General features: G+C 44.9%; 1 protein-coding gene across 4 annotated transcripts in view; it reads left to right on the top strand.

Moving 5' to 3' along the window:
• LOC137435209 (thymidine kinase 2, mitochondrial) overlaps nucleotides 1-26289 on the top strand; it is a 100717-nt gene that overhangs the window by 26796 nt on the left and 47632 nt on the right. For all 4 annotated transcript variants that reach the window (XM_068128786.2, XM_068128788.2, XM_068128789.2 and 1 more), the window contains exons 3-4: nucleotides 6007-6081; nucleotides 11572-11625. In XM_068128786.2, the coding sequence (XP_067984887.2) occupies nucleotides 6007-6081; nucleotides 11572-11625 (129 nt within the window). The remainder of the gene's footprint in view (nucleotides 1-6006; nucleotides 6082-11571; nucleotides 11626-26289) is intronic.

The raw sequence follows: 26289 nt of genomic DNA, 5'->3' as shown, positions 1-26289 counted from the left end.
CGGTCTTCCCCGTCTTCTACTTCCTTCTACATTCATTTCCATCACTCTTCTCAACCAGTCACTTTCATCCTTCCTCAACACATGACCAAACCATCTCAACCTGTTCCTCTTCACAGCATCAATCACAGGCTCTATTCCCATCATCTTTCGCAATTCATCATTTGTCTTCTTCTCTCTCAACGATACTCCGCACATCCGTCGAACCATTCGCATTTCCACCCTTTCCAACCTTCGTTGCTGCTCTACGTTCATTACCCATGTCTCGCTCCCATAAATCATAACACTTCTCACACTTGCAGCATACACCTTTCCCTTCAGCTTCAACGACACTCCCCTCATCATCAGCACGCCACTCAATTCCCGAAACTTCTTCCATGCACATCTCACTCGAGCAACCGTTGCCGAGTCTGATCCACCTTCTCCATTCAGCATGTCTCCGAGGTAGCAAAATGTTTTCACACCTTCCAGCTTCACGCCGTCTCCAAGATCCAACTCAACATTTCCTCCATCTGCAGCTCCCTCTGTGCACACCTTACATTTGAATGTAGCTGCCACACTGGTTAATGACCCTCTCAGACCACTACATTTTTGATGAACCCACTCAGCGCACATTGTACACTGAATGGAGTTCACTCCGACACCCTTCCTACACACAGCACAGGGCCACTTCCCAGTTCTTTCCACCTCACCACATGCTTTACCACTTGCCATCACCTTCGTCTTTCCGATATTCACCTTCAGACCTTTTGTCTCCATACATTCCTTCCACGTGTTCATCTTTTCCTTCAGTCCATCCATACTTTCCGCAATCAACACCAGATCATCTGCTCTGCATACAACAACTCCCACGGTAAACCCTCCTTTACGTTCTGAGCCAGCACCTCCATCACAGCTACAAATAGTAGTGGACTTAGTACCGACCCCTGATGCACTCCCACCTTCACCTCAAACTCACCACTGTTCCTGTCCACACAATAAAACACAAGGACACTGCAAGGAATTCCAGGAAGGAAGTTAGTATTTCAAAAAAGTGAATCTGGGGTGAAATTAGCGTGTGTAGAAAAGATCAAGGTTTTGGATGGGGGAAGATAAGAGATGGTGGTGAACAGCTGTTTTAAAGACCTGGAGGGAGGAGTGGGATTGAAGAGTGAGGGAGTTTGTTCCAGAGGCGGGAGAAAAGAGGAACGAAGGAGTGAAGGTGAGCAGAGAGTCTTGATTTTGGCAGTTTAACCATAAGAGGGTTGCAGGCAGATCTTGTGCGACCTGTAGGAATATTTGGGGGACAGAGCCCAGAGAGAGCTGGGGGAGTAAGGCCGGAGAGGAGTCTGTAGAAGACAGAAAGACAACCAACCTGCCTGCGGTGAGTAAGTGAAAGGCCCATGGAGTTAGCTTAATCGCGGGAGATTCCAATGATTCTGAAAGCTTTGGTTTCAACATTGTGAAGCCGAGCTAGGTGTGAGGCAGGAGCACCGGCCCAGAGGGGAGAACAGTATTCCATTGAGATGTGGATGAAAGCCTTGTATGTGGTGAGGAGCTCAGGTGTGCCAAGGAAGGACTTCACATGACGGAGGATGCCCAGTCGGCGACTGCCTTTGGAGGCCAGCTTGGAAATTTGGTTTTCCCAGGAAAGATCATGGCAGGTAGTGAGACCCAAAAGCTTGAGTAACAGAACTTCTTGGAGAGGATTATTCAGAAAGTGGATGGGAGGGTTGTCCAGTCGGTCTTTTCAGAGAGACATAGTAAGCGTGTGAGATTTGTCAGGTTTGAAAGACATGCTCCACTTGTTTGACCGGTCTGTGATTTTGTCCAGGTCTGCAGAGAGTGAGGACGCTGCAGACTGCCAATCTGAGGGATGAGGAATGGAGCGGCAGAGAGTGGAGTCATCAGGAAAGAGATAGAGAGGATTTTCCAGAGAGTCTGAGAGATCATTGATGAAGACCAGAAAAAGCACAGGGCCCAGAACACTGCCTTGTGGAACTCCAGCCTGAACAGGAAGGGGGGAGATTAGAGAAATCCATTCAGGGCCACATGTTGACGGCGACCAGAGAGGAAGTACGCAAGCCATGTGTGGAGATTTCCATGGATACCATAGGAGGAGAGTTTGGTGAGCAGAGCGGGGTGCCAGACCGTATCGAAGGCACGTGATAGGTCAAGGGAGACAGCCCTGATTTCCTGCTTGGCATTGTGGACCTCCATCCATTGTTGAGACAGCAGAAGCAGCATGTCCAGAGTAGAGTGACCTGGTCTGAAACCAAATTGATGATCAGAGATCAAGCCATTGGAGAAGAGGAAGGATTTGATGTCCGAAGCAATGATGGATTCCATGACTTTGCTGATAATTGGGAGCAGGGTGGTTGGTCTGTAGTTGCAAGGATCTGTTTTTGCACCGTTTTTGTGGAAAGCGGTAATGTTGGCTGATTTACAAAACTGATGGCAGATGACCTTGAGCAAAAGAGAGGGTGAAGATAATAGAGGGAGGGATTAAAAGAGCGGCAGAGCAGGATTTTAGGACCTGTGGGCTGATGCCGTCTGGTCCAGTTGCAGAATCGGAGTCGAGGTTTGACAGAAACTTCTCCACCTTGTCAGGAGAGAAGTGCGCAGAGTCCAGGAGCAGCTCGGTTCGACTAGGTAAGGTGGGTGCAGAGAGAGATTGGTTTGGGATACATTATTTTGAGGTAAATACAGAGTTGAGGCATTCGGCTTTGTCACGTGCGGTTTCAACTGTGTAGCCATTTGAGGTAAGGGAGGGGATGGAGGGGGAACAAACTCTCAGTCTTGAGAGGAGAGAGATAGTGCTACCTTGCTCTCCTGAGGGTAGACACACACTTGTTCCGAGCTTGGTGGAAGGAAATGAGATTGCCTTCAGTTGGATTAGTCTTCCATGAGGTGAAGGCAAGTTGCTTCAGGGCAACTGCCTCACCACAAGATTCAGTGTATCATGGACGGGAGGAAGGGTATGACAACTGAAGACCAGATGGGATAAATCTGTGCATGAGAGAGAGCAGTTTACTTTGGAAGAATTCCCAGGAAGAGTTGATATCAGAGGCAGTAGAGATGGGAGACCAGTCCAGATGGTTGATGGCGAATTGAAGACCATGTGAGTCGGCTTGAGTGAAATGCCAGACTCGCCGACGCTGAGGAGGCAACATTTTTGAGAGATGTCCACTTTAACATGCACATGATCAGAAGAACCGATTGGAGCAGAAGAAGAGCAGCAGACATTTGCAGGGAAGTTTGTCATAACCAAGTCCAGAAGAGAAGATGTTCCGTTGACTGAGATCCGGGTCGGGGAAATTGACAGATTGTGTCAGTCCCAATGAGTCGCAGAAGTCCTTTGCTGAGATGCCATGGCTGGTGGGAGAGAGGTACCCACACCCAGCCAGCTGGCATGATGACAGTTGAAGTCGCCACATATGAGGAAGAGAGAGTTGGGATGAGTGGATAGAAGTTGGTCCATGTTGTCAGACAGCGAAATGTAAATGGAGTCATCATTGTTTGGAGTACGGTACTAAAGACATATGAACAAAAGGTGGGTGCGTAGAGGAAGCCGTAGCCAGAGGTACTCCTGGGGGTGGGGTGGAGAGAGGGCAGTGCAAGGAGAGTGGTGAGGAAGAGAGTTTTTGATAAAGATAGCTATCCCACCACCAGGACGAGGCTCAGGTCTATCATACCGGAGGAGGGAGTAACCAGGAGGAGATATTAAGGAATCAGAGACATCTTGAAGGAGGAAAGTTTCTGTTAAGCAGATCAAGTCTGGATTGTCAGAATCGACCTGTATGGAGAGATCAGTCAGGTTTGAGCGAAGGCCCTGGATGTTTGAGGTCCATACCGTTAAGGAAGTGGGGGTGGGGGGGGGCGGGGGGAGCATCGGGTACAGGACAGGCGATGGGAAGGGTAGGGTAAGATGAAGGGTGAGAGGGGTAGGTATGGAGAGCTGTTGATCGTGTTTCAGAGCGAGGAGAAAGGGAAGGATGAGGAGGACAAAAGGCTTGATGGTGATGGGATGAGGCACAGTGAGGAGTTGTTTGAGGGGGGGTGGGGGGGGAGGGCAGAGAAAAGTAGAAGGTTGGAGGAGGTGGAGGTATGAGATAGAAGGGAGATGAAGTGGGGAGGAGGCAGCTTTGAGGAGGAGGGAGGAGGGGGTAGGGGGAAGAATTGGAGAAATATGGTCGGGGGGGGGAGATTTGAAGGTGGAGGAGTTAGGGGGGAGTTTTGAAGGGGAGCGGTGAGGGGATTTTGAAGGGGAGGGGAAAGGGTGGAGATTTGGAGGGGAGGGGCAAGGAGGGAGTTTAGGAGGGGAGGGGCAAGGAGTGAGTTTAGGAGGGGAGGGGCAAGGAGGGAGTTTAGGAGGGGTGGGGGGGAGAATTGAATGGGAGGGGGTAGTTTTGGAGGTGAGGGGTGGGGGGAAGATTTGGAGGGGAGGGGGAGTTTAGGAGGGGCGAGGGGGGAGAATTTAAAGGGAGGGGGGAGTTTCGGAGGGTAGGTGTGAGGGGAGTTTAGAAAGTGGATGATTAATGAAAAACGATCATTTATTTCAAACTGGGTTTCTTTTTATGTTGATGAACTATTGCAAAAGACAGGAGATCGATACAGACGTAGTCTTTAACACAGCACACAACTGTGTTCAAGTTTTATTTACAAGTTTAATTTGCAGATGGCAGCACTGGGGTAACAGCAGTGGTTGCCCGAGGACAGAAAGACATGTACACAATTGTACATGAAATAAATAACAAATGAAAACATGTAAATAAAACAGTGGGTAAAACAGCCTGCCATTTTCTGATGCCACTAAGTTATACACTGTACATATTCTATACATAGTATAGCATTAAATTATACACATATTCTTTATTGAAACGTATAGTGATGTGTACATTTGGGCTGCCAGGATGGCCTAGAGCTACATACAATCGATTATATGCTGTCTAGCCTGGGTTTGATTCCCGACCCAGCTAGAAACTCATCCCGGTGAGTGATCATCCCGGTCATCCCGGCAGAGTGATTCATCATTGTGTGTGCCACCCCTCGGATGGATGTGAAACTGGGCATCCCGTCTGCGAGCCTTATTAGTGGATGTTAAAGACCCCATAGTGTCGTTCACGAAGAGTAGGCAAACTATCGCCGGCACCATGAGCAAATTCTAAATTCCTGCCATAACAAGTCGAACGTCAGGCCTGGCCAGCTGGTTTGTGAATACTCGAGCCAAGCTTCCCCCAGCCGACTCCACAATAAAGGTGAGATAATAGTGGCCATTAAAGAAGATCACGATGCGTACACTTAAAATATATATTGGTCCCTTCTGATTGTTGGCCTGACGCCATTGTAAACCCGGCACTGTCTATGTCTGTAAACCCGGGACAGGGACTATAATGGAAGATGCTCAAAGGGCCTTTCACTGTTTGTCCCTCCTTTACATACTTTCAAGCACTCCACATGTTTGGCAGCCGCTGCACACCCCCACACTCCCTGTGTTCCTAAAGTCAACACATTACGATAGTCCTCCCGTTTTTCCCATGCACTGCCAAACTCTCGAATTCCCTACCTGCCTCCTGTTTCCCAGCAACAAACAACTTTTCCCAGTTTGAGAGATGTGGATAGGTATCTCCTTTCCCAGTGATTTCCCCCCTTTCCACAATTTCATTTTGGTCTTGTGATGGGTGAACTCTCCATAAAAAGGGAATGATTCAGAGGGGGTGAATAAGATGGATTGGATACACACACAAACTCAGAAACACAGAAAACTGGAAACTCAAGAAGAGGTGGGCTTGGGGAGGATTAATGGGTACATAAAATATCATGCTTGTGTATTGGGGGGGGGGGGGGGGTGGGGTGGTGATCTGAGTGGTTATTCAAATCAAATCACTCTTTGCTGCCTGCAATGCCCAACTCAACATTGTTGACTTTTGCAATCACAGTCTCTTGTTACAAAGTTGTATGCTTCCGACTGAAGTTTTCCTTGTTTCCTTGTCCTAACCAAATTTACTTTCATCTTCTTCTTCCATCAAGGTCTCGATTGAAGGGAACATTGGAAGTGGCAAGACGAAATGCTTAGAATTCTTTCAACAACATTTTGATGTTGAAGTAAGTTTATAGCCTTAATCAAATTTATCCTTTATTTCATGGCAGCTTCAAACCCATCCATCAACTTTTTCACGTGATAAGTTTTTGAAACTTGACAAAGAAGTTGAAGTATAAGAAAAGCAAAAAGAAGTTGAAGCAAAAATAAATAATAATTATAAATGATTTTTGAAACCAGTATTTAAATTTGTAAAGTATGCTATTTGATGGTTAAACTCATCTTTTAAACCTTTTTATGCCTTCATCAACGAAGTCACCGGAGGCATTATGTTTTCAGGTTGTCCGTCCGGTTGTCCGTCTGTCCGTCCATCCGTGATAGGTTTTCGTTACCGCGATAACTTGAGAACAGCTGAAGGGATCTTAGTAAAACTTGGTGCAGGTATAGGTATAGGTAAAGGTGAACTGATTAGATTTTGGGGTCATGAGGTCAAAGGCCAAACATCAGAGGTCATGTGTAAAAATCCTGTTACCACAATAACCTGTGAACCAGTGATGGGATACTGACCAAATTTGGTAGTTATGTAGAATGATGTAAAGGTGAACTGATTAGATATTGGGGTCAAGAGGTCAAAGTTCAAAGGCTGTAACAGGTGTATAACTTGGGAACTGCTGAAGTGATCTAATTGAAACTTGGTACAGGTATGTATGATGATGGAAAGATTAGCTGATTCGATTTGGAGGTCCTGAGGTCAAAGGCCAAAGGTCATATCAGGTAAAAATGTGATAACTTGTGAACAGCTGAAGGGATTTAAATTAAAACTTGGCACAGATATGTATAATGATGTAAACATGAACTGATTAAATGTTGGGGTCAAGAGGTCAAAGGTCAGAGGTCATATCAGGTAAAAATGTGATAACTTGTGAACAGCTGAAGGGATTTAAATTAATACTTGGCACAGATATGTAAAATGATGTAAACATGAACTGATAAAATTTCGGGGTCAAGAGGTCAAAGGTCACAGGTCATGTCAGATAAAAATGTGATAACTTGAGAACAGTTGAAGGGATTTAAATCAAACCTGGAACAAGTATTGTAATAATGTGGGTGGAGGCATATCGGTCGACGTCATGACGTCAAAGTCATTCTAGTTTTTAAAATATAGCCAACTAGCAGAAGTACCCGGCATTGCCGGGCGGGGGAGGGGAGGGGGAAGGGGAGGGGAGGGGAATGGGGGGAGAGCGAGCCCCTTGGTAAAGCGAGCGATTTTTTTTTTTCATAGCGTCATAACGTTTCATAGCGTCATAGCGTTCATAGCGTTCATATCGTTCATAGCGTCATAGCGTCATAGCGATTTTTTTTTTCATAGCATCATATCGTTCATAGCATCATCGCGTTCATAGCGTTTCATAGCGTCATAGCGATTTTTTTTTTTCATAGCGTCATAGCGTTCATAGCTTCATAGCGTTTCATAGCGTCATAGCGTTCATAGCGTTTCATAGCATCATAGCGATTTTTTTTGTCATAGCGTTTATCGCGTCATAGCGTCATCACGTGATCGCTCTGAGCGAATCAGCGCCCACCTGCTCTGATTCCGTTGATTCCGTGCGCTGAGGTAAATATGAATAAAAAATATGGATCGTCAAATATTTTGAGTTCGGCCATGTTCGTCCCAGGCTCAATGGCCATGTCTATGCCAAATATCAAGCACGTAAGCCTCTCCGTTTAGGAGTCTATCGGTAACATTACACACACACACACACACACACACACACACACACACACACACACACACACACACACACACACACACACACACACAAACTGTGTTTTATATATACTAGGGCATGCCCGTACTATATCTATATCTAAAATTATATCCCCCCCCCTCTATTTACATGAAATGGTTTGGTCCAAAGCGAACGGCTTGCGAGTGGTGACAATCCCCCCCCTCTATTTACATGCAATGGTTTGGTCCAAAGCGAACGGCTTCCGGAGTTTGGTAAAGAAATCGCCATCGCGTGCACAAACGCGCAGGAAAGCGAATGAATCGCAAATTCGTTTTTATTAGTTGTAAAACATAGTTTAACGCCAACATAGTTTGCAAACGTGAAATAAATGAATACGCTCTCAAATGTGCCATCCGAGGCAGAGTGTGCCCGCCACGTTCGGCACACGCGATCGTTCGCTGCTCTCTGATTGGTTGAATCGTTTTTTGGACATAGCTCGGTAAGTAATTGTCCGATTAATATGAAACCTTGAAAAGGCACATCCTCGGGTCCCCAGCAATATACCTGGCAAGTTAAAAGTATATCGGACCCGTGGTTGTCGAGAAACAGCGGTCACAGACAAACGTACAGACAGAGATTACTGGAATTATAGATAGATAGATTGGGTGCCTGTCGTGTCGTGTTGAGCATATTGTGGTTGTGTAGTGTTATGGATTCGGCACTAATTTTTATTGTTGTTATTATTATTATTGTTGGTTCTAAGTATTATGGTTATTGTTGTTTAAGGGAAATGGTTATTGTGGTTTAAAAGGTTAAAAGCGCTCATGAAAAAGAGACAGGAAGCCGGAAGATGACGACGGAGAGAGGAAGAAGAAGAGGGGAGGAGGAAGAAGTGGAAAGACGTGTTTGTAGAAGCTCCGTACCTAGCGTGGTCGAGCGTACATCGCGAGTGAACTTTGAGTCCTTGAAAGGAATCTCGGGCGATTGGTGTTATCGCTGGAGTAGTGAAAAAGCCTGCGAAGTCAGGTACAGGCGTGAGATTCCGGAGAATCCTCGCCTAGAGGCTGCGGCTCGAGTAAGAGCCGTCCGCCATTTTGGGAACCTCGCGCGTCGTTCGCGGAACAAGGTTTTGCCGCATCCGCTGGTCTCGCCCTCCGGTGGTTTGCCGGGGATGTGTGTGCGCGACAGCGGCGTTTGAAGAATACGGTGCGGTTCGCCGGTTGAACGGTGAATGTGCACGTTTGGATCGCGTCCTTGGGATTCCTCTTTCCACCGCATATATTTTTCTGCCGTGGCTCCTCCCGGGGTTCGGAGGTATACCGAGACCAGGAGGTCGGGGAGGAACACGTTAACAGTAGTAAGGTAAGATATTCTGATGGTTGATCTTAAGTAATTTAAGGTATGGCTAATTTCAGTGGATGAAATAATATTTTGTTCCTATTTCAAATCAGCTTGTGCAAAAGGCGACATAAATCCAGCTGTCCTGTCTGCTTGCATTTACTTGCGAACGTTGAATCCCGATTCCAAGAGTAGGCCTACTACTTGGGAATAAAATTTCAGAGAGCACAATACAATAATTTGAGGGTACAAACATGCAATGTTTTTGTACACCGCACCTTTCCTATGCCATCTCCAGGCATTGCAAATCGTCATTGCCGGGCACCAAAGGGGGCTCGGCAATGACGCATGCTGAAAGGGAGTACTCGGTTTTCACTCTAGTTGTTTTCTTGTTTGTTTGTTTGTTTGTTTGTCTGGGCGATATCTCAGCCATCCTTTGAGCTAGAAAGCTGAAATTTCGGCACAATAGTGAGCAAATCCTTTGTCAAAAACGCAATTTTTTGTTTTTTGATTAATCAATTAATTGAGTTATTTCATTATTAGCGATTAATTAAGTACTTATTTAATTAATCAAATTTCCTTTCTCTTCTGACCATTAACTCAGGCACCTTTTGTTAGGAAGCTGATATTTGGACATGCGAATGACAAGGTGATTTGGCTGCAAAGGCTATTTTTGATTTATTGATTAATCAATCAATTAATCGATTAATTATTCAATTATTCGATTAATTACTAAAAAAAAGAAAAAAATTCATTTTCAGATTCTGATGAAATGGTGGTGGTTTATGTGTTCTGTGACCGAATTGATTAATAATTTAATTTTTTAATGATTATTATTTATTTATTTTCATTATTAATCATTTATTTATTTTCTTTCTCATTTGGCCAATATCTCAGGCACCTTTTGAGCTGGGAAGCTAATATTTCGACATGACAGTGACCAAGTGATGTGGCTATCAAGGATATTCTTGATTTATTGATTAATCATTTAATCGATTTATTATTTATTGATTAATTGATTAATTATTTATTGATTAATCAATTAATTTTTTAATTTTTTATTAATGGCTTATTTAATTAAATTTCTAAAAGATACATCTTCGGATGAAGCACTAGTGGTTTAGTTATGCTATTAGCCAATTGATTAAGAAAATATTTTGTGATAGTCTTTTATTGATTTTAATTATACAATTAATCAATCAATTAGTGTACACCTCTCCCTCCCAATGCAGCCTCTATGAGCTGCACTGCGGTATTGCCGGGCACCGGAGGCTCCCCGGCAATGCCGCGCTGTAGGATATTTAATTATTTGGCATGGGGGGCAGTGTACTTTGAATGTATCTGTACTTGTTTTTTTTATGGTCATTATGTCCACAAGTGAGTGCTGGCAGCTAGGATATTTGGCTTAAAACGGAAAAAAGTCACATTCCAAGAAATGAGAATTACGAGATCTGGGGTGTGTTCCATTAGCAAGCAGCTTGCTGTCTTTTGTGAAGCGGTTTGCTTGATTAAAAGCACTCAAGCAAGCACTCCAACGGAATGGAGTGCTCGGCGATGCTTAACAACATGGAGGTTTCCATGTAAACAATGCTATCGTGGTGCTCGAGCAAATGTTGTCCAGGCCGTTGTTTTCAGTTTTACTCGATCCTCTTGTGACAATTTTCCCAAACAAATTTATTATGTTAGCAGTGACTACAGAGTATGAGGAAGAGGGAAAGAATTTATCAATAAATGGGGAGTCAGAAGGAGGGAGCCCCCTGCCAAGCTTATCTATGGCGTCAAGGGTGTACTACCATTGTGCTTTTTGGGAAGGGGGGACTTGTGCATGTTTGTGGATCTCAAAATAATTTGGATGAAAAGTAGATTAAAAATTAAATTATGAAACGCATGTTTTGATAATATTACGAATATGCGAATAACAGGGGTATGTCTCTGAACATGTCATTGATTGTAGTATTGTTTTGAATCTGACTAGGGTGGCCATTTTTGCTAACATAACGAAAAACCTCTCTTAATCGCTTGCTCTACTTGCAAGGCGAGCGGCTTGCAAAGTGGTTCGATATGGAACGACTGACCTGGAAAGTGATAGTATTCCGCTTGCTAATGGAAACACACCCCTGATGTTGATGATTTTTCACTTGACATCTGTATATGAAAAATACATCATTATGCAGTAAGTGCAGCCACAGTGAATTTTCTGCAGCTTGCAATGGAGGCAGCCACGACTTGACCACGATTGGTTATGCGAACGTGCTGATGTCACGCACATGCATTTCAACCACTTGGGAATAAGACATGGTCTACGGAAGACCCTATTCAGTAAAACTGAGGAATGGTAATGCTGCACAATAGAAGTGGAAGTGGTATAAAGGGGACGATTTTAAATGATAATGTTCAAATTGGAGCAATTTGTCTACAAATATGGATTGGTGAGAGCTGACTGTTCATTGTAAGTTTGTTTTAATTATTCGATGGTTGTAATTCCAGGTTATCTCTGAGCCAGTTGACAAATGGCAAAACATCCGTGGACACAATCTGCTGGTAAGTATAATGTATATTATTTTGTTATTTGACCCACTTTGAATGTTCTCTCAAACATAAATAATTGAATATTCTTTCTTGTTATGCTGGGGAGAGTGTAGTATTGGTGAGAACCGTGAGAGCTCTTTATTTGGTAGAATGGTTGTTTCAGACTTCAGTTCGGGGTGAGTATTCTGAAACACCAGAACAAGAACATTCTGAAACACCATCTAATTTCTTAAACACCAGAACCGGCGGAGTGCTGGTTCTGGTGCTGTTAGGGGCGGGCACTGCATTTATGGTGGTGTTTGAATACTCAAAAAGAAAAATCATGAAGAACACCACAAATTGATTAATATCATGGAACCTCCCACCTGTCCAGCTCAAAAAATGTTCATATGGTGTACACTTTTTGTGGAGAACCCCCAAGGTTTTAACATTAGTCTGTTGTCTATGAGCCTATATTTTCTTCTTTTTTTCTCTCTTTCTCTCTAAAAGAGCAAGGCTCTTGTAAAAAGCATCTCCTCATATTTTGGAAATAGTGGGTCCGGATGTGGGGGTATCCCCAGGCCAATACAAGCGTGTCTTTTTTTTTTTTTTTTTTTTTTGGAAACATTTTGCAGCAACTTCAAAACTATTTTAGATATCCCAGCATGTATTTTTGTTGTGCTTTTGATGCCTTTGTATCACTCACAAACATATAAGAGATGTCATCAGTGGTGTATCTCGGAAAAATGACGCTCGGAACGAGATCTCAAATTTCCGCGTTTCTAAATGGTCATTGGCCTACTAAGCATGCAGTTGTTGTTGTGACTGTGGTTCACCTCTTCCTCGCCTTCAGTGAGGCAAATTAGCCAAATCAATAGACTTCGAAACTGTCAATTCAGCCGACTCGGTTAGTTCATGCTGTATGGAGAGGATGGCTATATTACTGAGCTTAGAGTGGTGCATTGTGGATTTGAGGTAGGTCTTGATCAGTTTCAGTTTGAAGAAGCTTCTTTCACAATCTGCAATACTCACACACACGGTGAGAAATGTCCTCATTATGATGAGAACATCAGGGAAAGCTTCCTCGAATCCCCACTTCACAACATATTAAGGATTTAATGTGTCTTCCAGGCCATCGTTTCCTTCCCAGTGCTTTCCTTATACAGTTTGGTGTGTCAACAAAGACGAAAAAATCTCCCTCTGTTTCTCGCTGGCGATGATATCGTCATATGTCTCCATGAAACCCCATCCATGAAATGTGTATAATACGCTAATTTTCTGCATTACAATGTACAAGGGTCAGAATGAAAGTAATGCTTCTAATTTTATTTTTCACTAAATAAAATTCCAATTCTGGGAATATACATACATATGTGGCAAATGTGAAGTTCTTTTCCACACAGTGTCCATCAACTACAATACACTTTAATGAGCGCATCGATCCGAATCTTGTTTTCTGGTATAATATGCAGGCCGACCACTATGAGGCATGCCATCGATGTCAGTTTCCCCAGTCATGAAACGCTTTGCCCAATGTCTAACTGCTCACATCAATGATAGTCACCATACTCATTCTTCAAATGATGAATATTCTCTGGAGGAACCTCTTCCACAGTATGAAATCCAACAACTATTCTCTGCTTTATTTATGTTTACAAAAACGCCAATTATTCATGACGTTCTGCAACATGGCCAAGCATTCCCTCACAAAAATTATTGCGGGCAATCGCATCATGTTGGCTTAATTCCTGGACAGTTTGAATTTTATGGGGATAAAAGTTTAAATCCTCATGCAATATGCGGTGTAGTGACGTGTGAGAAATTCTTAAGGCTGATTCATGCTTTCGGCTGGAGCGATGCGGACTTGTCAAAACTGACTCCCTTACACGCTCAATGTTTTGTGCCGTTCTTACTGATTTGGGTGCCTGGCGGTTTGTCTTTTAAAGTTGAACCGGTCCTCTCAAACTTCTGAACCCATAACTTGATAGCACGGACAGACGGCACATTTCCATGATGTTGAACATTGAAATGGAGTTTGAATTGACGTTGTGCAGCAGTTGCACTATCATTATTCTTGTAAAAAGCTTTGATAGCGAAAGCGCGTTCAGCACCCGACCAGTTCCACATGGTCACTCAAGTGTTTTGCCTGCAAAAACATAAAACTAAATCAGTAATAAAATAAAATAAAATGCATGTTATGTACTTCAATATCATGAATGAATTTATTTTGAAATACAATTTTTTTTATTTCTTTCACACAAATTTCAGAAATGACCATATTTCTGGCTCACCCTGTATATACAGTCACGTGAAAAAGTAAGTACACCCCATGTAAAGTTTTGACTTTTTCAACATATTTCAACATACAGCTATTTGATCTTCATTTCAACAATATTGACAGACAAAGGTGATATAATATAACAAATATCATGAAACATTTACATTTTGTAGTCCATTGTATAATTTAAATAAACATAAATGCAAATTTCGCATGTGGAAAAAGTAAGTACACCCCTACATTTATCACAACTTGAAATACCTAAAATTAGAATCAGGTGCACCAGCTCAGGTGCAAATGATTAGGACATCATCAGAGAGGATCTTGGAGGAACCCGTCTTATTTATTTATTTATTTTATTTTTTTTTGTGTGCAGAGTCGAGGCTCGTGAAAGAGCTAACATTTATCAAACGAACAAATCAAACAAACAAGCAAACAAAGTATATAAAAAAGGGAGCGGTCGACAAGATGGGGAGAGAAGGGGAGGAAGCACACAAACACAACATTTGAGAGATTGTATAATTTAAACCTCAGACATTTAGTTTGGTTTGCTCTTGTTGTTGAAGTGTGTAGCGTCACCATGCCTAAATCAAAAGAGCTCTCTGAGGCCTTCAGAAGGAAGGTTATAGATGCCTACGAGTCTGGGAAGGGATTTTAAAAGATCTCCAAACAATTTGAAATCAATCATTCGACTGTCCGGAAGATCATCTACAAGTGGAGAAGATTCCAAACAACTGCCAACTTGTTCAGGCCAGGCCACCCCAGAAAGTTCAGCCCGAGAGCAGACCGCAAGATGCTGAAAGAAGTCTCCAAGAACCCCACAATGTCATCACGGGACCTACAGGTAGCTCTTGCCACTGTTGATGTCAAAGTGCACGAGTCCACCATAAGAAAGAGGCTGCAAACATTTGTTCTACATGGGAGGTGTGCCAGGAGGAAACCTTTGCTGTCCAGAAAGAATATCAGGGCAAGACTAAAGTTTGCCAATGAACACCTAGGCAAAGACCAGCACTTCTGGAACAATGTGGTCTGGACAGATGAGTCAAAGGTAGAGCTGTTTGGCCACAGTACCAGAAGACATGTTTGGCGAAAACCAAAGACAGCATTTGACCACAAGAACCTGATACCAACTGTAAAGCATGGTGGTGGAAATGTTATGGTTTGGGGCAGCTTTGCTGCATCAGAGCCTGGGCAGCTCACCATCATAGAATCCACGATGAATTCTTCATTGTACCAGAGGGTGCTTGAGGATAATGTGAGGCCATCTGTTGAAAAGTTGAAGCTCAACCGAAGGTGGACCTTGCAGCATGACAATGACCCTAAACATACCAGTAAATCTACCAAGGAATGGCTGAAAAGGAAGAAATTGAGGGTTCTGGAATGGCCAAGTCAAAGGCCGGATCTAAATCCCATCAAGATGTTGTGGGGGGGTTTGAAACGAGCTGTGCATGCAAGAAACCCCTCAAACATCGCACAGCTGAAAGAATTCTACATGGAGGAGTGGGCAAAAATTTCTTCCAGTCGATGTCAGAGACTGGTAGACAGGAAAAGAAACGCCTACTTGAGTTTGTTTCTGCCAAAGGGGGCAATACCACCTATTAGAGCCAAGGGTGTACTTACTTTTTCCACATGCGAAATTTGCATTTATGTTCATTTAAATTATACAATGGACTACAAAATGTAAATGTTTCATGATATTTGTTATATTATATCACCTTTATCTATCAATATTGTTGAAATGAAGATCAAATAGCTGTATGTTGAAATATGTTGAAAAAGTCAAAACTTTACATGGGGTGTACTTACTTTTTCACGTGACTGTACATATGTGCAGTGCATATATTGTTACGGTTTTCCGCCGCCATTCCTACCCCTACCAAAGGGGGATTAAGCCCCTTGTTCTTCCTGGGCCGGCGTAACCGAGACTTGAAACGCCCCTTCTGGGCAAACGCAAGGTAGGGTTTCGGGACCAAGTCTCGCACGTACCTAAATACCTGCCGCTAAATACCTGCTGCTAAATACCTGCCGCCTAAATACCTAAAATGCGGCCGCCATGGAAGCGGGGAAGCAAGCCTCGCATGAGCCACGTGTAATTTGAGTACACCGAGCGGATTGTGTACCACGTGGTCGGTGCAGTTTTCTAGTATTGGAACCCGATTCGAGCGGTTCTATTCGTACCACGCTTAGTCAATGATGGAAGGGACGAGACGGTCGAATAAAGGAATAACAGGATTTAATTGCGATTTACACAATGTACAAGTCGGTAGAAAGCAGACACAGAGAAGAACTTAATCAGTCTTATGCTTAACTCTGTGTTTGCCTCTAAATCTTGTGTCCAAAACCCATCCCTCTCTGTACCCACCGTACCCAGTCGTACCCAGCTGCTCCTGGACTCTGTGTCCTTTCCTCCTGACAAGGTGGAAAAGTTTCTGTCAACCCTTGACTCTGATTCTGCAACTGGACCTGACGGCATCAGCCCACGGGTCCTAAAATCCTGTACTTCCGCTCTTTCACTCCCTCTCTCTGTTCTCTTCACCCTCTCTTTTGCTCAAGGTCATCTGCCATCTGCTTGGAAATCTGCCAACATCACCGCTTTGCACAAAAAGGTGCAAAAACAGATCCCAGCAACTACAGACCAATCAGCTTTCTCCCAATTGTCAGCAAAGTCATGGAATCCATCATTGCTTCAGATATGAAATCTTTCCTCTTCTCCAATGGCTTGATCTCTGATCATCAATTTGGTTTCAGACCTGGTCACTCTACTCTGGACATGCTGCTTCTGCTTTCTCAACAATGGATGGAGGTCCTCAATGCCAAACAGGAAATTAGGGCTGTCTCCCTTGACATATCACGTGCCTTCGATACGGTCTGGCACCCCGCTCTGCTCACCAAACTCTCCTCTTTTGGTATCCATGGAAATCTCCACGCATGGCTGGCGGACTTCCTCTCTAGTCATAGTCAACGTGTGGCCCTGAATGGGTTTCTCTCATCTCCTCTTCCTGTTCAGGCTGGAGTTCCTCAAGGCAGTGTTCTGGGCCCTGTGCTTTTTCTGGTCTTCATCAATGATCTCTCTGACTGTCTTGAAAATCCTCTCTATCTCTTTGCTGATGACTCTACTCTCTGTCGCTCCATTCTTCATCCCTCAGATCGGCAGTCTGCAGCCTCCTCACTCTCTGCAGACCTGGACAAAATCACAGACTGGGCAAACAAGTGGAACATGTCTTTCAATCCTGACAAATCTCACACTCTTACGATGTCTCTCCGAAAAGACCGACTGGACAACCCTCCCATCCACTTTCTGAATAATCCTCTCCAAGAAGTTCTGTCACTCAAGCTTTTGGGTCTCACTATCTGCCATGATCTTTCCTGGGAAAATCGCATTTCAAATCTGGCCTCCAAAGCCAGTCGCTGACTGGGCATCCTCCGTCGTGCGAAGTCCTTCCTTGGCACACCTGAGCTCATCACCACATACAAGGTTTTCATCCGCAGCTCAATGGAATACTGCTCTCCCCTCTGGGCTGGTGCTCCTGCCTCACACCTAGCTCGTCTTCACGCTGTTGAAACCAAAGTATACAGAATCATTGGAATCTCCCGCGATGAAGCTAACTCCAAGGGCCTCTCACTCACTCACCGCAGGCAGGTTGGTGGTCTTTCCGTCTTCTACCGACTCCTCTCTGGCCTTGCCCCCCCCCCCCCCCCCAGCTCTCTCTGGGCTCTGTTCCGCAAATATTCCTACAGGTCGCACAAGATCTGCCTGCAACCCTCTTATGGTTAAACTGCCAAAATCAAGACTCTCTGCTCACCTTCACTCCTTCATTCCTCTTTTCTCCCGCCTCTGGAACAAACTCCCTCACTCTCTTCAATCCCACTCCACCCTCCAGGTCTTTAAAACAGCTGTTCACCACCATCTCTTATCTTCCCCCATCCAAAACCTTGATCTTTTCTACCCCCGGTAATTTCACCCCAATTCCACTTTTTTGAAATACCAACTTCTGTCCTGGAAGTACTTGGTGCTCTTGTGTTTTATACTTCTCCCACCCCCCCCCCCCCCTTCCCACGCCTCCTCCCCCCAAGCCCTCTCCCTCCCACACATCTCCCTGCTCTCAAATGTTGTGGTTGTGTGCTTCCCCTTCTCTCCCCATCTTGTCTTCCGCTCCCTCTTTTTATATATTTTGTTTGTCTGGTTGATTTGTTTGTGAAGTAAATGTCAGCTCTTTCACGAGCCTCGATTCAGTATACAAAAAAAACCCAGACACGGGCCCAATCACACTCACAAAGGGGAATTGTAGGCAGGATGATGTTCACACGCTGCCTTGGTCGTCCAGGAACGGCGGCCCGGCGTGCTCTCCACGGTCCCAGCACGTCCCGCGAAGATGGCAAGCAGGTAGTGGAAAGGGATCCTCGTGGCGCGTCTCTCGAACAAAGGGGCAGATGAGGCAGGAAGGTGGGAGGGAATGTACGCGTCTCTCGGCGGCTTTCCACAGCGCGTTGAGTCACCAGCGCGCTATCACTCGCGTAACCCAATGCAATAGAGGCTCAGCCTCAAGCTCAACTGAGCGTCACTTTAATACGAGCGCTTATACTTGGTTCATGCGTGTCTTTCCTCCGATCTCGTAACTCTCATCAATACGCGCCTCTCCAATAGCTCAATGTACAAGCTCACCTCTCTCCGAACTGCGCTGCCCGAACTCAACTCGACTTCTGGCTGCCCGAACTTCTACTCCTCGGGGGGTTTTGCGCAACGGGTTATATGGACACGCCCTGAGCTCTCTCGAACGTTCCAACCACGCCCTGTGACGCTTTGCCGCAGCCACTCCCTTTGATCCCTGATTGGCGGCTTGCGCTTACCGTCAGCTTCTCTGCCACCCTCATTCGGTCCCTGCTCGATTTGCCATGCCTGCCTCGTGTTAATTTGTGCCAAAAAGCCAAAGGCAGCACAAGGAGGCAATGGAGGCATAAGGCAATGGATGCGGCATAAGGCAATGGAGGACCTGCTCTCATTATTCTACTCGACGCAAGACTAACACAGGAAAAGGACTATGCTCACAAATACTAAGAAATAACCACTATCGCGAGGCTACGTGTTGTTGTGTGACTAACTATGAGGGGGAAATTTAACCTTTATAGTACAAAACTCAAAACCGCAACACTACCCCTCTCCCTCGTCAGACTCGTCCCCGAGTCGAACCGAACAAAAAAAATGGAAAGACCGGTTTTGAGAATGATCTGGAAAATTAACTTTTACTTTTACATGTGACATATAGATGTGGTTCCCTCTAACATTTACTCTAACCCGTGGGTGCGACCGTTTTAAAACACTAAATATGTCCCCCCCTATTGCGTTAAGTACCTACTCTGACAGAATCACGCCCACAATTAACCGAATTGCGGAATTGTTCCAAACTAAACACATATCCGGTAGGCAGCATCTTATATTTACAAGCACAGAAAAACTAACTCTTATTTACAGTTCTATGACCCAGGACCTGTCCTTTTTGGAAAGAAGATTGCAGGGGAGAGAAAGCACAGCAAAGACACAAAACGCACTCAAAAATCATATTTGCTGCTTGCTTCTTGCATCTTGCTTCTTGCTTCATCTGTGTGCATATATCAAACCGGCTCGCCCCCGGACCGGCATCCAGGCCATTCCTGCTCTTCAGGGCTAACTAAACTTACAAATCTTCTCGTCCCTAGCACACCATAATAAAAATGCACAACAAATGCGTTTATTGTACGTGTGACATTAATGCCACTCAAAACAAGTGGTCCGAAGATGCAAGGTGAATTTGCAGCAAGGTGCTGCACAGCAGAGGTGCAAGGCCACAAAATTTGTGGTCCATAAGTGTATGTGGTGCAGCAAAGTTACACAAAAGGGTATGGCAGCAGAGTGCTTCGCAGTTCAGCTGCACAGATGTAGCAAAGTGCAGGAGGGATGCTGCACAGGTCGATGGTGCTGCACGGCTCCACCTCCAAAATGGTCCTGGGGTGGAGGTAGAGAGACAGCACGACCAGCAAAGCGGAAATGGCACAAAGGTACACAGCAAAACAAGGTAATGCAGCACAAAGGGCACGGAAGAGCGAGCAGAGCAGGCTCGTCCCTCGCCGTCCGTACCCCCCATCGTCGGCTTGCATTACCCTAGCCCTTGTATTTACAAATTCGTCTCTACGTCTTGTTTCCCATATCCCCCTCTAACCCCGAATTCGTCTCCCAATCCCTCCCAGGAAGGAAGGAATGGAACAAACACAATGTCTCATTACATCATGATGCAGCTTACACTCCAACAGTTCACAAAGCCCTGGTGTGGAGTTCCGTCCTCCTTGGTGAATGGCTGTGGATGATGCGAAGGGGATTTCTCATTCCTAATTACACTACTGACATTTACTTTTAACCTACCCGGGGTCGTACCCTGCCAATCGGCCATCTTTAAACTATGTGGTTCTAAAAACCGAATTCCCATTGCCCACTCTGCGGTGCCCTTGAAATTTGGGTCTCACTCCCTCAAATTTTCTCTCTGTGCCCTTGCACAATTTCGGGGCTGGGTCGTGTGGCTCCACTAGCAGGTCTACCTACCTGCGCACCTCCACCACTGAAGTCGCCACCCGAGCTTACCTGCTCCTGCGACTACCTAACTGGGGAAGGCCCCTCCTAGTATCCCTAACTTAAGGTTCATCTGTGAAAAAATTTAAAAGAAGCTAATTTCAACTGATTTGGGTAGGTATGGGTATGGACAACTACCAAAAAAAAGTAAGGAGGGATAGGGGTTGGGGAAACCTTTTTATTAGAGGTCAAAGGTCATTGACCTCTGCCTAAATCATATAAAATTGTATTTCAGCAACAAAATATGGTATATAGATGATCTTGGTGTCAAAATGCACAGGATTACGAAAGAAGATGACATAGAATAATGACTGACCCATGGAAGCAATTACTGACCTCTGAAAATGAGGTCAAAGGTCAAAAATAGACATCTTATCACCAAAATATCATATCAAATATCATATTGGTAACAGTAACAGAATTATATATACCAAGATACAAACTAAATATGAAATGGATTCTTCACCACCAAAATACGAGGTTAATGGTCAAAATAAGCAGGGGGGGGGGGGGGTAAAGTTCATCAGTGTCAAATAGTTTGTGTATGTAAAGTATATGTGAATTTATAATCAACAATTTGCAGAATACTACTCACAACTTAGAACTTACAGTATCTATCGGCAACAACAAATTAATAATACTCAGTCTGTTTCCTCTTCATCGCTACCAATTTCTTCTTCTGCATCTATGCTATCTGTTCCATTGTCGCAATGCCCACAGCACACTCCACATGCAGATACACACGACATGCGAGCTTTCATGCAGCTGCATCTCATTGTTTGACATTGCCTCTCCCCTTCCTTGCAGTTGCAACAAATTACTTTCAGAAGGTTGTCTGGCGCGATACCAACAGATAGTATTTTTGGTCTGAGTTTTCTGTTGGAATCTAACTCCCATCCTCTTCCTTTGGGATCAAGAATAGAGGTGTCAAGATGCCATGGTCATGAGAATAGAGGTGTCATGGTAGTCTCGGATGATGCTTGCTGTACAGCTTCTAAAGCAGACAACATCCTTCCTATGTTCTTGATTAGTAATGAATATACTATCACCATAGTACCTTTCAAGTGCTTCTTTGAAGTATCTCTCATGATAAACTGGAATGTCATCACCTACTATTGTCTTCATCTGTTCACGCAGTTGACCTACTGTATACACACCACTCTCCATTTCACTGTCAAGCCATCCGCAAAGCTGGTGGAAGGCATTTTCCTTGCAACTATGTACAGGCCTGCCTGGTTTCTGAAGAAAAATAGAAACATTCATTGTCATGATAGATTGAAAAGAAACAAAGTACGTCATTTTATTAAATAATTATAAAGAAATAGTGCAATGGAGAAGGAAAAATATATTAACAGTATGAAGAAACTGCAAGGACGAACGTACAAAAAACTAGCTTGTTTCATCAAACGAATTTTCTTCAAAATGAATTGTTTAAATGTGTGTAGGACTGCGTTTATTTCAAAATGACCCGCTTATAAGCCTTGACCAACTGTTGAATGCCTCTTTTGAAATGTGAATATTTGAATGTATTTCACATTGTGACATACTTTACTATTTGCAGTACCCCATATTACAAGGAACTTAACAAATATGTACATGTATGTATATTGTATTAATATACTTACATTGCATTGTCCTGGAACATTGTACATGGAACAGTAGCATTTATTATGATAGACGACAGCCTCTTCCGCTACAAGATCTGCCATTCCTTCCAAGCGTCCTTTCACAGCCATTCCAAGACTATCTTTTCTTTCACTTGCGATTCTCAAAAGTGATTTCTTTAGCGTCATAGTTGATGCTCGATGTATGGTCTGCTGTCTATCAGGATGTCTTTCATCAAAATGGATGTCCTCATTGCATATGAAACATCTTTCACTGTACGGAAATCGAGTAGAACCCTGGCCTGAAAACATTACATGAAAACATGGACAAAGTTAGTTGCTATCCCATGTAAATCACCATACTAACTTCAAACATTCAAAATTCAAACAAAATAACATAAAACAGGTATGGGCTTGGAATCTTAATGAAATTTACATGAATCAAGTAAAGAATTACTTTATCTTACCATCAACTTTGTCATCATTTACTGCTTGAGACACCTTTTGTCGCTTTGGTCTTGGCGCATGCTCTTGCTCCTCAACATCTGGCTCCTTTTGCATGAAAAGGGTTCGGCATCTACGATGGACTGTCATAGGAGTGTTGCTACTCCATTTTTGTTCCAATCGCTCCAATAATGAAGAGTTGTTGATAAGTCTACACTGCTCTATTAGATTCTCATATCCCTTTCTATACAACCTCTGTAGCTTTCCTGCTTCTGAAAAGTCCTCACTACATATTTCACATATATCCATCCTGGTAATTTTGTTATTTTACAGTATTGTTCCAAAGGCCTCAGGGAACTTTTGGGACATCTCACTGCACTGGGGTAGTCAAGGTACATGTAGGCTAGCTAGGTTTTCTCAGTAATCACTCCTGAAACAAAGACAAAACAAAGACTTCATTCATGCAATATATAGTGTTTTAGTCTAGGGTCAATGACATTTGATCCCAAGAAAGGTAATTTCCCCCTCTGCTCTTGGAATAAATAATAACCCCCATATCCACCACGTAAGTTGAAATTAACCTCTTCGGTTTTTTTTTTGCTCATTTTTATATAATATGGTAATTTTCCTGTTATAAATATGACATTTTAGTGATAAAACAGCTTTTTGACCTTTGACCTCATTTTCAGAGGTCAGGATTTGGTCCCAAGGGTCAATAATTATCTTATGTCATCTTCTTTCGTAATCCTGTGCATTTTGACACCAAGATCATCTATATACCATATTTTGTTGCTGAAATACAATTTTATATGATTTAGGCAGAGGTCAATGACCTTTGACCTCTAATAAAAAGGTTTCCCCAACCCCTATCCCTCCTTACTTTTTTTTGGAAGTTGTCCATACCCATACCCACCAAAATCAGTTGAAACTAGCTTCTTTTAAATTTTTTCACAGATTGGCTAATATATGGCTAATTTAGGGTTACTATCCTGGCACTTTACCCCCTGATGCCCACATTGGCATTGGGCAACCCGGGTCCTCTCCTGGGATCCTCGGGCCCCACTCAACAACTCACAACTACCCTAACTGGCTCCCAGAGCCTTCCCGGGGGCTCACCTGGGCGACAAACTACCAGTGGCGGAGTGCCCCAATAACCATATGCACCAATTAAACCACACGCCCAGCCATTTAACAGTCTCACGCACCCTCCAAAGCACTACTTTGCCACTACCTGCACCACAGGTGTGAATATCCATACAAATTTTGCCTAAGCCCTCAACCTGACTTTACATTACCCCCCGGGCTTTCGCGAATGGGTTCCACTCTTCTCCCATTCAATCCTTCGCACCATGCACTCCACACCACTCATTCGCACACCATCCGTCTTGCACAACTCTTGTGCTCACACACCATTTATTTTGCACACCACTTTTCTCGCACACCCTTTTGTGCTCACACAACTCCATTTATTTTCCACACACAATTCCTCACACACACAGCATCATCTATCTAACTGCTTTTCCCCTAAAAGTCGTGCTTCCCCATCTTCCCTTTAAACTAAGCACTCCCTTCATCATTATCATCCATCTAAACTACCTACGTACCCACTATAGTTCAGATGTACCTACTTAAATCTCATGTCTTCTACAGTCTGCTAAATCCCTATCATTATCCTCGCCCTCCCTCGGCTAGCTTCGGTGCCCCCGTGGAGGTAACCATGGCTGGCACCCCCATGTGCCTATCACTGCCATCCCCCTAATCTAATGCTCATGGGCCCTGATGTGTGAGGAATGGTCAAACTACCATTCCCCCATGTAGGAGACACTATCCTCATTCGTCCACTACACTCAAACCTCTCCATGTGGATATACATTGTCATCACGGCTCGACCTCGAGAGGCCGAGCGATCCATTCGGGTGGTTGGTCGCCTGTATGGGATGGCCGTCCAGCATTTTCGATCCAGGGGAGGAGGCATGGATGGGCCGAGGTGCAGGGGCCCATCCCTGCGCGGGGCCTCGCGGTCCCACGCACGATGGCCCAACCGGCCCCGGTCGGAGCACCGCACCCGCAAAGGTGCGTGGCTCCGAAATCTCCTACCTCCCCTTGAACGTCGCCGATTGTCTTTGCCGCCACGGCACGGAACCAACCATACAGGCGGGGTCCGGCACGAATCGTGCACGTGCCTTGTGACACGGCCGTGGCATCGATCCCCGCCGGTCCCCGTTGCACACAACTCACCGAGGGCTCACGTCGGCTATCCGTCGCGCTAAACGCTACCCCGGTTGGTGTCGATGCTTGAGCCGCGTTCTCACCACTCGCGACCCACTCTGCACTCGCACACCCAGGCGTCCCTGCGCCTCCCATACACTCCGTTACCGCACACTCTCCGTCCACATCCTCTGGTGTGCATTCTCCCTCGCACACCATACTCGCGCCTGCACACCTAGGCGCACTCACGCCGTTCACAAACACCGTTACACACTCTTCCCGCACACAGTCTGTAACACCCACGGGTGTGCACTCTCCTGGTACACAACCAATCGTTGCACACTTTTTCTCCATGCACTCTTCTCGTGCACACTTTTCTCACACGCGCACTAGTCGCCCTCGTACACCGTACAATGGACCTTCCACGACCGCCCGGGTTTCGTTTATGGCCCAAGCGCGCCAAAAACCTTTTCACGCCAAACACATTCGCGCCATTATTCCTACTCACCTTGGGGACCTCCTTTCCCACCAGCACCTGCAAACTTTCCATTGAGTTAGCAAGCCCGACATCACGGTGCAAATACAGACTTTGAGTGCATTCCATTACCCTCTGTGCTATATTTTCTGACTCTGCCGTCTCTTTGGCCCCAATTGTTTCTTCAACGACTGCCGGCGCGCATAAAATTTCATCTTCCAATTCGACCTTCCCCGGCGCTCCCGACATTTCTTTATCCAATTTGACGATCGCCGGTTTTTCTACACCCCGCGTCGCGATTTCTATAGCCCCGATCAACTTAGCTGCCCCTCGCTCTAGCTCGCTCCCCACGCGTTCCTCACACCGCGTCACCTCGTCGTGCCCCATTGCGACCTCCTCGTACAACCTGCGCCTTATGTCCTTCCCCGCTTTTTTAATGTCCTTCTTTGACGCTGCCATCATTTTTTCCAATTCCTGGGTGGATTTGTCACTTTGGGCGTCTATTTTGGTCTCCAACCCTAACAACCCATCTTTCATCTCCTTGGTGGATTTGTCACTCTGGGTATCCATTTTTGCAGTCAATTTACCTATTTCTTCTCCCATATACGCCCTGAGTTGCACCATAAAAAGGCCCATATCTATTGGCGCTGCGGGCTCGGCCCTCGCCGCCACGTGCGAGGCGCCGCCATTTTCTTCCCCTGCTACTGCCCCCTCTTCAATTTCCTCCTCTTCTACCAACTCTTCCTGTGGGTCCTGGGTCATCAATTCTACCTCTACCTCCTCTTCTCCCCCCACCGGCATTCGACCGCCTTGACTAGCCATGGTACGAATTAAATTTGGATTCTTAAACTAAATTTCGGCCGCTCGAAATTTTGAGAATTTTGGTGTCCAAAAATTTTGTCCGGAGTTCCAAATCCCCACTCCTGACTACCAATTGTTACGGTTTTCCACCGCCCTTCCTACCCTTACTAAGGGGGGATTAAGCCCCTTGTTCCTGGGCCGGCGTAACCGAGACTTGAAACGCCCCTTCCGGGCAAACGCAAGGTCGGGTTTCGGGACCAAGTCTCGCACGTACCTAAATACCTGCGCC

This window comes from Myxine glutinosa, chromosome 9, assembly GCF_964187855.1.
Source record: "Myxine glutinosa chromosome 9, kmMyxGlut1.1, whole genome shotgun sequence".
Classification (NCBI taxonomy): Eukaryota; Metazoa; Chordata; class Myxini; order Myxiniformes; family Myxinidae; genus Myxine; species Myxine glutinosa.
This window is presented reverse-complemented; position numbering and strand designations above follow the sequence as displayed.